The 12,364-nt window shown below is 39.7% G+C and overlaps 1 protein-coding gene across 2 annotated transcripts in view; it reads right to left on the bottom strand.

The window, feature by feature from the left end:
* SPATA6 (spermatogenesis associated 6) overlaps positions 1–12,364 on the bottom strand; it is a 50,047-nt gene that overhangs the window by 2,952 nt on the left and 34,731 nt on the right. The window contains exons 12-13 of one of the 2 annotated variants that reach the window (XM_075097670.1): positions 11,907–11,995; positions 7,585–8,156 (exon numbers count right to left, since the gene is read on the bottom strand). In XM_075097670.1, the coding sequence (XP_074953771.1) occupies positions 7,976–8,156; positions 11,907–11,995 (270 nt within the window). In that variant the 3' untranslated portion in view covers positions 7,585–7,975. Of the gene's footprint in view, positions 1–7,584; positions 8,157–11,906; positions 11,996–12,364 lie in introns of those variants that run through there. The other variant, XM_075097671.1, reaches the window with a different exon arrangement.

Raw genomic sequence — 12,364 nt, 5'->3', positions numbered from 1 at the left:
TCTGTGAGCGACGGGGTGGCCCCTGAGGAGTCCCAGGGCCACGCAACGGCAAGTGTGCGTATGAGTACGTAAGAGTACACACACTTATGGAAACCCAAAACGTAAGAGCAACTGCACTTGCAACGCTCAGATACTGATCTGTGGTGTGGTCTCTGCTGGACTACTGCCAGGTTGGGCTGACAGCCCCCGGATTCAGTACTGGGATGGAGATCAACGGGGACAATTCCCCAACCCACTTTTTGTTTAGACTAACAAAGCAGGCTTCATTTCTGAGTGCGTGTGGGGAAGGACCAGGGTAACCATTTTAAGAAATCCATAATTTTTGCTGCATTTGTTCAAAACAGAATGTTTAAAACATTCAGCTGTGACTCGCTCCTGTAGCTTCCACAAAAAGCAGCATTCAATTTAATATGTGAGACTCATAACCAACTCACGCAGTGCAATAGTTCACATCAGTTTGAAGAAAAAAAATTCTGCTGGAAGCACAGGCAAGTAGCAGTGTCAATTTTTCATTAACCTACAGCCACTGTCTCTGTAGACTTACAGCTATAAGTAAGATTACTGTTATAATTTCTTCTGGTCCCTAAGGGGAGGAGAAAAAAAAAAAAAAAAGACTTCTCAAAACTTTTAAGGTCATTAAAAAAACCACCTTTAAATTGCAGGTAGTTTCAGTTTACTTTCATATTTCAAAATCAAATCTTAACTTCAGCCTCACATCAAAGCAGAAATGTCAGTTGCTTTGTTTCTACATCTTCCATGAGAGAAGTTCCAGCTTATACATGAGCTGAATGCCAAGTAAATAGATTTTCCCGGGGAACAAAGGCAGCTTTTTTTTGTTTGTTTTAAACATATGTAAATAGAGTCCCAGGAGCGGAGCTGCCTGTCACTTCAACCAGGTTTACACTCATGTCGCTCCAGCTGGTTATTTCTGACCGACCTTAGGTCAGAACTGCAGAAGTTTCCCCCCCACACACACTCGTATCAAGCAGCCGCTGAAGCCTTTTCCCTCCGGCCTCATACCTCAGCAAAGGGGAAAGAGTTTAACATGTATTCCTTTTTTGCTAGTTTCTTATTCATTCTTTTCCTTTTTTTTGCTTTTAAGCTGTAGTTACGGAATCACAGAAATACTTTGGTCCTCTGTCACAGTCACCAAGATGGTTCTGAAAACCTTTGGCAGATAAGATCAGTATCTGACAATGTACAGTTATTATCAATAAACAGTGGTATATTAAAGACTGATGGTACCTACTAGCTCATGGTCAAGATTATGGGGGGCAGGGAAGAAACAGGAACAGGGATGGATTGGTGAGAAAAATTATGTTGTTGGGTTTTTTGTGGGTTTTTTGTTTGTTTGGTTGGTTTTTTTTAAACAGCAGGGCACCATCAGGGATTTCTCTGTTCAGTACCACTCTGTTCAGTACCAGGCATTCAAACAGTGGAGAGTTACTTTCCACAAAGGCAACAGAGAGGAGTACAATCCCTTCACATGCCCATCTTCTATTACTCACTTATTTTTTTAAAATTTAAAATAGCAGATCAATGCAAAATGAAGAGCACTTAATGCTTGTCATTCCCAAATGGCTCGGGTTATATCTCAATCCTCAGCTCTCATTTTGGTGGAATAGCGGGTAGCACTGCGGGATGCATCGCTTTAAAGGCTACGCAGAAGCCGCAATTAAGGAAAATCCTCAAGTACACGAGAAACCTCAGTTTTGATTTGCCAAGTTACCATAACTTACTGATAATTCAGATCACACAAGTGTTATTCAGTGTTTTCTTCTCCCTGCTTTTTTCATCTTTTGACAAGTTTACAAAGAAAAGAATGGAGCAGAGCTTAGCTGCATTACATCCAATATGCTGCCTACACAAACGCCAGAGAAGCTAAATGAACCCCAGAACATATGGCACTCTGCTGACAGAGCTCAGAAACTGGTTCTGCATGAGCAACAAGGAACATCTTGAAACGCACAAGACATATGTGTTTTAGGAAGAAGATTGAAGTGTTTCATAATAAAACAGGACAAAGTGAAATACAAGTGCTGTATAAAATTTTAATTAAAAACTGGTTTTACCCCTCAACGTGAATATACAATATGTTTCCCAGATGGATTTCATATTTAAGTATTATCCAAACCAAAAACGTAAATGAGACAAATAAAGCCTTCAAAAATGGCACAGAGGCTAAAATGTATGTAAACACTAGATGACTGTGGTGAAAACAAGGCAGGCTGGGAAAGCAACCTCTCAGAAAATGTTTACTACTGGAGTACTGAATGAAACAGTTCATACAACTACAAGTCTTAGTAACAACACAATTAACTAAACATTCAAAAATTCAAGACAGCGTAACAATACAAACACAAGCATTAGAATTCACCGCTCTTCAGTGACGCAAATGGTGCTTTTGTTACTCATAAGCTTCACAGGTTAATTTATACACTGACAATTCATGGTATACAAATGCGTAGTTCATGGCGTGCCATACATCAAACCACTCTCAAAGTCTGCCCCTGCTTTCAGCCTCCCACCCCCACTTTGTGCGAAGCTCTGTTAGTTCAGCGGCATCAGCTCCACAGGGTTATACAAATGTCTGACCGCAGAACAAAATTTTTGTGCTGCATCCTCAGGACCAGTAAATTCTTATGAACCAAGAGGGATGTTGTTTTGCAACAGCAAACTCCTTTCCCTGAAGAGGTGAGAAGGCGGCTCACATCACCACTCCTCAGACTGCAGAGAGTTCTCCGCTAGGTCAGAAGCAATCACCCAGAATTGAATGGCAATACACATGAAGAAAAAGCACAATCTCCACATTGATCAAGCAAAGAGAAAGATTACAGTTCCTTCATGTTGCCATCCAGACAAATTATCACTGCACTTCAGAGAATTTCTCACTGAAGACAAACAGGGGACAAACTGCATGTCTTTGGCAAGCCAACACTGTTAACAAAAGGAGCTACAGCCGCATCTTTTAAGGGCTTTGGCTGATGATGTTTTGAATTCCACAGAGAGAGCAGTACAAACCAATGCAATCAATGGGGCTTGTGCTTAATAGTTCACTGTGTAACACAAACAGGAATATTAGGTGTTCTTGATCGCTTCCCACAACGTTGGTTTATTTGTTGAAACTGTAAGGAACCAGGCAAAGACTAGTTCTTTGCTGCTACCAGAGACCATCACCTAAACCAGATATCATTTCAGCCACTGAGACAGCTCATTAAGATCATCCACAGAAGAGCTATTCTCTCTTAGCTTCAATTGCTTTCACTGGAACCAAGAAGCTCAGTTGCATTGATTTGAAAGTTTCCCCAAATTCCTTGACTACTAAACAAACGTGTGAGATACTCTCAGCATCCTGATAATGATCATTCCATAACCACTGAAGTGGTTATCGTCATGGTAGCCTTTCCTATGACCCAGAGATTCCACATTACAAGATTTATACAGTTATGTGACCATAGCTAAAAGGCTAAGAATTTGGTTGCGCAGTTCAGTGTTTTAGAAAACACTCCCAAGCATAAAAGTTAGGAAGAGCAGAATTATATAAGCTGTTCTTTGCACTCGGACTGAAAAGGCAGAGATTCCTTCCAACTTACTTTCTCTGACAAACCTATGGCACACCACACAAACTCTTCGCGTCAAGCTGCGCACACCATTGCACCCCTTGCTCCTGGGGAGAGGGTGAGAACAAATGATGTGGTAGATGTTAGTAGTGCTGATTAGTACACATAGTAGAAAGCACTAAGACATCAGGATGACGAAAAAACAATCTGTATTTAAAACGAAAAAGATCATGAGAGCAATCAGTATAAGTATGATGAACCCAGATGATTCAGGAGACAGAAGCTGAGTAGGATACCCATGGTAAAGATTAGCTCCTAAAAGCACACATAGTAAAGCAGTTCATTATCTTTTTCAGCCATCTCTTAGATTTAATAGGTTTCTATCTTGATAAGATTAAGAGTTGCTTAATAATTGTCTGATTAAAACATAATAAACCTAGGAAAATTAAAATAAAGCCCTTTTTAGTAACCTGGAGATGAGATGGGACTTTTCAGCCAGCTGCCATAAAATAATTTCTGTAACATTCACCTCAGGATCCCAAAGCACTTCACAGTCATTTAATTAAGCTTCAACAGAGCACAAACTCCCCATTTTACAGGTGAGGTTACAATGACAGGGAGTCTGGAATGGACTGTTTAATACTAAGCAGAGTTAAGAGTTCCATTATTTTACCCAAAAAATAGATTCCCAACACCTATAGGTAGATTTCTTTCTCCCCTCACTGTTTTGCAGCCTCCAAAGGAACAGTAAAATCCGAACACATGATACACAATCTAAAGAACAGCCCTCATCATCTTCCAGGCTGCTCAGATTTGGGGTATAAACACTGCTGCCCATCTACCTTACACAGCTGCTCCTACCTGTTCCCATTACTTTAGCCATCTCTCTGCCTCTTGCCCCCAGTGGACCAATTTAAGCTTCCCTTCTTCTAGTTGAAAACTTAGATAAGGAAAATCATTAAAGAGTTTGAATTTTTGCCTTTAATCCACAACAGGTCAATGACTGAGTGATTTCCAAAGCAACTACTACTCAGCAGAGGATTTGCATTTCGGCTGAACACAGGCACCTGCTTGTGCTCAACACAACAAAACAGGCAGTTTCTCTAAAGCCACCCCAAGATCCTGAACCATACCAAATTATTTGTAGGAAAGAGGGAAGGGACCAGGTAGGAAGCAGACTCTGACTTATTAAAATGAAAGTGATTAAAATATTGCACTGATTGCATAGTGCAAGCAACACTGGGTGCTGAATAGCATTCGGTGAGAATACTCATGGGTTCTAACAACTTGGGAGGGCAAGAGAAAGAGACTCTACAGGAAAACACTAATTCACTCTTAATCTAGCCCATTATTTCTAGATTTGAGTACGCAGCTTTCTTTTAAGAGGTAAAATGACGGGGATGGAATTATGCCATCCCACTGTCACTAACAGACCACTTTGTGGATAGCAAAAGATAAGGAATGAGCATCGAAAATGCTATTTAAAGCTCTACTCAGGAACCTAAAAATTTGCATTTGATAGAAGGGATTTAAATTGTATTAGAAGGCAAGGTGCACTAAACAATTACAGTTTATTACCATGTTGGTTCACTGCCTGAACCTATACTTATCACATACTGCAGCAGCAAAGGAGCAGCAGTGCTCAGTGCACTTGAGCATATTAATAGGAGGGTTAGCTGAGCAAACAGGGAAGGGGCCAAAAGCTTCTGAAAACAAAGCGGCTTGCAGATTTTATGGACAGATCAGAGTAATTTGGGTCTTAAGTCACATTTCATAGAAAAGTTTTCCATTAACCAAACTGGATTTCCAGCACAGTGCTTGGAAGACAACACTCTGCTGTATCACAGCATATAAGCTGTGGAATGACTCTGACCCAAGAGAGAAACACATATCCTGCAGCAGCTGATTCAGAAAGACATTATACACACCATCTCCCCTCGCAGCTGGAGCAGGGCCAAAGACACTCATAGTCTATCATCTGCTTCATTTGTTGTTATGCTGCATACAAAGGCTACAGTGAGAGTATTCATACTGGTCAAAATTTAACATATGACACTTTTTTTTCTCCCATCCAGTTTTCACCTTTGATGAAAAATTTTTCATCTTCAGTGAAAAACTGAAGGTTGCCATATTACCATATGCTTCCTTTCTTTAGCTAGGGGAATCAAACAGATACCCCAGCCATTCGTCTGGACCCCTCGAAAATATTACTGGTTTTTTTCACAGTGGCCTCCATCCTCCTTCATCCCCTCCTTGCATCTTGAATTCATGGCAGCTTGTGTCCTTACTCATCCATACAAGAAAACCAAAGCCTCAGCATTCAGGCCTCCCTACACATTGAACAAACGAAACCTAAAATCTGCTGGATTGCTCGGGAAGATAAAAAATCCAATAGTACTTCTATGGCACTGAAGCAGATTAGGCCAAAGGGGAGCAGCCAATCTTCATATGACTGCAACTTTTACTAAGCTATGACACCTGGGAGGGAAAACACAGAGAATACTGAATGAAAACTGTGGGATACCAGGAGAACAACAGTAAATCTTATGACTCAAACACATACGGGAAACTGCAGCAACCTTCAGATTTCAGTGGATTCATTTCAAACCAAGAGCTTGGAAATATCTCTCAGAATGTGCCCTCCCTGTTTAGGATCCATTTGAATATATCTACTTTCCTGAGCAGCAAGGAGAAAGAAACTACTCCTTTATGGACTAATACAGAGTCACAGGAATAGGCTAATGAACAAATACCAGATCCCGGTAGCACAGTACTCCATGGCCACCATGCCTTTAGTGGCACAGCTTGGGTAAGTTTAACTTTTCACTTCTGCAAAAAAAGCGTACTACTACTTCATAAAGTGACTCAACAACTACATACCATCAGACTGTGCAACTAATGCCCTTTGAAAGCACTAATGTGCTAAATGGCACCAGGGACAGGAAGTTATCAGTGTTAATCCACTTCAACTGGTTTAACAGTTACACGGAATAGAAATGTCTATATGCAAGACACTTCCTCTGAGAGTCCCCTTTCCTGAGACAGAAGCACACTGCCTTTCAACGTGCTTTCCCACTAGCATAATTGCTCACCAACTGCTTTCTCAAATCAATTATGTTGTCTCAGCATTAAAGGATGGAAGGCAGAGTAGACCAACTTTTTGTTTATCTAGGCATGCTGGCAGGTTACAGTCATATGTTCTGCCATCTGTACTGCTAGCTTTATCCTTTATCCAATCATAACAGGTGAAATGGCATTGGTGTAACTGAATCTGTTAGCTCAGTCAGGGAAGGAGCCAGAACAGGCATTTGTTCTTTCCCCCATTCTGAAAGGAAGCAGGAGATGGACACTCTTGCCCTTTTAAAACATTCTGCTTTTCAATGGATGGGCAATTCGCCCCGGTCTGCTAATGTGGGATCTGCTCAATGCAAGGCTGAAAAGGTTCCATCCCCAGGGAAAGCATCGAACTGCTGATGAACATTTGGTGGCCTTTAGCAAAAACGATGCGATTTCTGCCAACAGGATCCCACCAGACTGGGAAGGACAGGCTCCAAATGAGGTGGGATTGTGATGCAGGAACTTCAGAAGGCCGGGATGGGGTATATGAGGAGCTTGCTGACTAGCTCCAGTCTTTCTCCCTCCACACTCCTTTCTTATTCGTATTTTCTAAAATTACACATATATTGGCAAATGTCATGGCTGCATTCAAGAGAACGTGGAAACTTCCAAATGCACAGGGTGTGTGAAGACAACCTTTCTTCTGATAAAAAGGCTGCTGGGCTGGGTGGGTTTCTTTAAAAATTTGTCAGTATTAGAAAATTTGTGACTAAAGGTGCTTGAAACCACTTTGAAAGCATGTCTATAGGTCAGTATCAGGGCTTCTGCCCATCTCAAAAATAAGTGATCCAAAGGCAATTTTCTAGAAGATAATTCCCTTTCATCCAGATGGGATGCTTTTAAGTCAACGCTTACATTCACCTCCCTCTTTAGACCCCCTCTTTGAACACTAGGACATATTCCTTTTCAACCAGTTCTGTTTATGTTACTAAATAGCTTTAATTATGAAATAAGAATTGGCTGCAGCTGAAGCCTGAGTTGATGTCACACAGGAACGTCCAGCAGACCTATTAGTCTTCAAATGACTGTCTTTTCATAGTCTCAAAGGAGCAAGCATGACAACCATCTTGATTAACTGTGGAGGGACTTAGAGGCTGGGCAGTTTTTGGTGGGGGGGTAGGTGGCCAGGGGGATGTTAACAGTTTCCGTTTGGCACCCCAGGCCAAAACTCCATTTCTCCAAAAGCCTGCCCAACCATAATTACACCTTAAAAATATAGTAAAAATATTTGTTACATAAAAATAGGTTCCATTACAAATACAAACACTGTGTACTGTGCATTTCCAGCTGAATTGCTATCAAGAGTGTGTATTTTGGTCCAAAACAGTGCCAGAAGCTTTTCGGTACATGTTTCTGTATATTTTCTCAAGACTCTCTTCAAAGACTGCTCTGTGAGGCTTCCCTTTGTATACAGCTGCACGACTAGACCAATATTCACCATTATCCAAGTGAACAGTAGTGTTCTGCTGCACTGGTGAACTGTCAACAGAAAGAAGGTAAGAAATAATGATCAAATCAAGATAAGGAAGAGGAATCAGAAGCACAAAACCAGCAGAAATCCAAACGTAGAACTTGCAAATCATGGATTACCTTTCATAAATTGATTAAAAAACTGCCCTGCAGCTACTTCTAAGACATGGGAGCCCCACGTTATTCATTCACAGAAATTCTCCCCAACTTCTCTGAGTGCACTTGATAATACCTCCCAAACAGAAAGAGAATTAATTTTCAAAGAGCATGCAGTAAATTCTGCTGTATTTTGATAGGCAGTGTGACTAGGCACTAAGCCTGTGCAAGAGCAGCACAGTAGGATTTTTGTGTCCTTTGAAGGTCAAAATGTAACCACAAGCAGCTATTTCAATATGAAGGCAATCTATCAGAGGTATATTAAATTACTGTGGTTGCAGCTGTAAAGTGCTCTATCGGAAGCATCTTGGATTAAGTATTCTACCAAATACATTATGATATAGTGGCAATCGAGTGTTCCTTCCCCACCCCATCTTCTGTGTCACTGTTTTAATACTAAACACAAATCATATTGCAGTTGCTTTGAGAAATTATTTCCTAGATCTATGAAGTGAAATCTATTCTCTGAAAATCATTATGAAACACTGACGAATCTGAAATATGCATATCTGAACTTCGTGACTATTTGCCTCCTCTTGAAACTTTCAAAACAAAGGCTTGTGTCATATAATGAAATGAGCCATTTTCCTGTAATAAAGCGTGAAACAAGTATCTCAAAAACCATAAGGAAAAAAATGACTACTGAGGTGACATTTTTCACATCTGCTCAGATGTTTAGGCATTTAAGACAGTTAAAAATTAGGACTGAGTGATCTTCAGCCTTTCGTGAATGTTGTCAGTCGGGGAAATGGAACTGGAAACGTGAAACTTACAATGACTGTCTTCACTTAGGAAACGGATTACATTTCACAGGGAAGCTTTATATTTTCTTATATACATATAATTTATTAATCTCCTACAGTCAAACCAGTACTTAAAACTTTGTTCTCAAGTTAGTATCAGTGAAAACCTGTGACAAAATTGAAAGCAACCTTATGTCAAAGGACTCACAAATATACTTCTAGCTAGCTGCATCAAAACACAAGATTTTCACTTTAAGAATGGTGAGGGAAGAAGAGGAAGATGTAGGATCTGTTTTCTAAATTCACATTACTAAGCTTCCACTATCCCATGGAAACCATTCAAATATTATGGTGACTGCCAGTCTACACCACAAAAAACAAGACCAACGTCTTTATGTGGCTCCGACATTAAAAGGGGAAGGACACTTTCATACTCTTTCAAAAAAAGCTCCAACATTTAAAGTTAGTCAACAGCTTGAAGAAAATTTAAACCTTTTTATCATCCTGGAGATGGCGAACTGTGCTTCACAGTTTGGACACAAAGAAACCAACCTACCAAACAGCAAAATCAATAGAAAAGTTATACAGGCCCATGTTAAATGTAGACAAGTCAATACCTTGGGGACCAATCAACAACTGAAGTTTTACCTCCTCCTTTCTGCAGTTCGTGTTACCTCACTTCTGACAGAGAATTCTCAGGCCAACAAATAGGCACAGCACTAGAACCAGCTCTTGTAACACTACAACGAACAGCTCTGACACTCTTTCTTGGAAACCGCTTCCTGCAGTCAGCCTTGTGCCTGCCTTTTCTTCTACTAAAAGCTTTATCTACATAGAGACACTCAAAATCCAACCACTTTAACTGCAGTAAAGACTCAAAAAAACAATAGTAACTTTTGCAAGCTCCATATTCTGGTACCAACAAAGTCTTTAAAAAAAGCCCAAAACATAAGCTCCATGTTCCCTTCTTTTTTGGGGGGGATGATATGTGTGTATATGTATTTTCATTAGCCAGTCCTTGCACATGAGATACTAAGCACTGGTGTGGACAAAGATACAGCCAAGCTAAGGAAGAGTTCCTCTCCTGTCTCAACTGGAAACCAGCTGACAACCTAAGCTAAGCAATCTGGGAATTAACTCACAAATCATATTAACAGCAGGATTTCTGCACACAACTCCCTGCTCTGAAATACCTGTCATACGCTTTTGTTCCCTCATACATCTCCTTTAAGAGTCCCAGAAGTTCTTTTCTGAGTGAATCATATACTAAATATTTCACAAAACATGGACCTTTTCTGTACTCCCAGTGGTTTTCAATCATCTACTTTACTGCCAACATTTGGTCGACAGTACCATGTCCTTCTATGAACTCTGTCTCTGTCCTTGTATCCTGTTTATGAGCACTGTGGCAAATGCTCAGCAATCACACTGTCCTCAAATCCTTTTATGTCTTGCCCTTCAGTGAATGGAACTAGTGCTGCCAGCCCCTAAACCCAAGGAACAGTTCTTTTCCAACTTGAGTGCCACATTTCATATCTCATCACTTCTTGATCCTGTAGTATTAGGATTTGTTTCTTCTTTTTTCATAGTCTGCAGTTTCTGCATCCATCTCAAAGTCCCAAAGCTGCCTCAAAACAAAAACTTGCACTTTCTCTCTCACAAACACATCTTACACAATTTAATCGCAGTAGCTGTCAGGATAAAGGAGCAAAAGGCTACACACAGAACACAGGAGTGAGCACAGGTGTAGAAATAGTAACAACTTCAGTAGCAACTTTTCGTACATGAAAAACCTAAGACTACCTAGATCCCTTCCGCAGAGGTGACTACAAATTACAGACATTTTAAAAAGCCAACAAATCATAAATGAACTTTTTAGAGCTTACTAATGACAACTAGAAGTTCACTGGGATATCTGTATTGAATTGCCCTCCTTTCAGTAATATACAGTGGTGATTCAGGAAGCATTTGTTACAAAATATTGCATATCTCATTATCAAAACATAATCTTTTTTTGCTAATGTCAAGACCTCTCAAATTTAGCACCACAGTTCTAGGACTTCTTTCTTAATATAAGGAAAAACAAAAAAGCTGTACAGTCCAAAAAATGTTTTACATTACTTAGTATCTTTTCTCCAACAAGTACCCAAAATGCTCTACGAAGTACTGTGTGCATACATAGAGAACATCAATACTGATAACTTCTACTACAGAGGTTGTCAAAATCAATTCAATTGGTGTCTTTAAGTAAAATATTCAAATGAAACCCTAGTCATACATATGAGGAGCGCACAGAGTAATTAACATACATAAACCAGATTTTTAAGATCTCAGGGTTTCAAGATGTCTTCTGAAATATGGCATGCTGAATCACTAAACCATACAATAGATATTTGCTGTGTTTTTTAAGATGTTTCTCTTTTCCAAATATGTGGTTTGGGGAAAAAACCCAAACCAACGAAACAGCCCAAAAACATATTACTAAACAAACTTCAATTTATTTTTGCACTCCCAAAGTTTTAAGAAAAAATAACCAATTGCTTGTTTTTAAAGTGACATTTGCTCTCTGTTTGATAAAATCCCAAAACTACTGCCCAAGGATCATTTTTATGACCAAGTCTAGTTCCAAAATCAGCGCTTTATGAAGATTATACTGACACAGCGCCAAAGAGCATGAAAGGCATAATGATAGCTGTATTTTGCTTTTAGGTGAAAAAGCTTGGTAGGACTAACTCCTACAGAAGCCTCTTCCCAGTGTAATACATTACATAGCTCAAAATAGGACGAGAAATTTTTAGCTAAATTTAAACAGCAATATCATGAGTATGACTGTTCCGTCTTGGTCAGAAAAACACTATACCTGCTCAGCAGCTCACTCATGTATAAGGGCTCTTTATGCGAAGATTCTCTTGCCTTAGTCAAGTCTCCTTTTGATGCGTTACTCTCATCCTGAAAAAACAGAAGTCAAATTCTCATTACTTTGGTTTCTGATTACAATGATCTAATTTCAAAAATGCTTTCTTTCCATTTAGTAGAAGACTATTAAAGTGCTTACATTTCTTGGGGGAGAAAGGGACAAAGTGTAATGAGCCAAATGCCATTTATGAACACTCTTAATTAAGTTCAGTACAACTCAACTAATAATTTTCAGGTAATAAACTGGAACGAATTTCTAGACAGTGTAGATCTAAAAAACTATGCAGACCGCACAAGCTTCAATAGTCCCCAACAAACACGTTGGTTAAATGCTATGAAACCTACTGCTCACTGCCTTACTTTTGTTTCTTGCAGAAGATGGGAAAAAGAACCTAAAACTTA

The sequence above is a fragment of the Phalacrocorax aristotelis genome, chromosome 6 (assembly GCF_949628215.1).
Source record: "Phalacrocorax aristotelis chromosome 6, bGulAri2.1, whole genome shotgun sequence".
In the NCBI taxonomy this organism is placed as follows: domain Eukaryota; kingdom Metazoa; phylum Chordata; class Aves; order Suliformes; family Phalacrocoracidae; genus Phalacrocorax; species Phalacrocorax aristotelis.
Note: the sequence above shows the minus strand (reverse complement) of the source record. Positions and strands in the feature narration are given on the sequence as shown.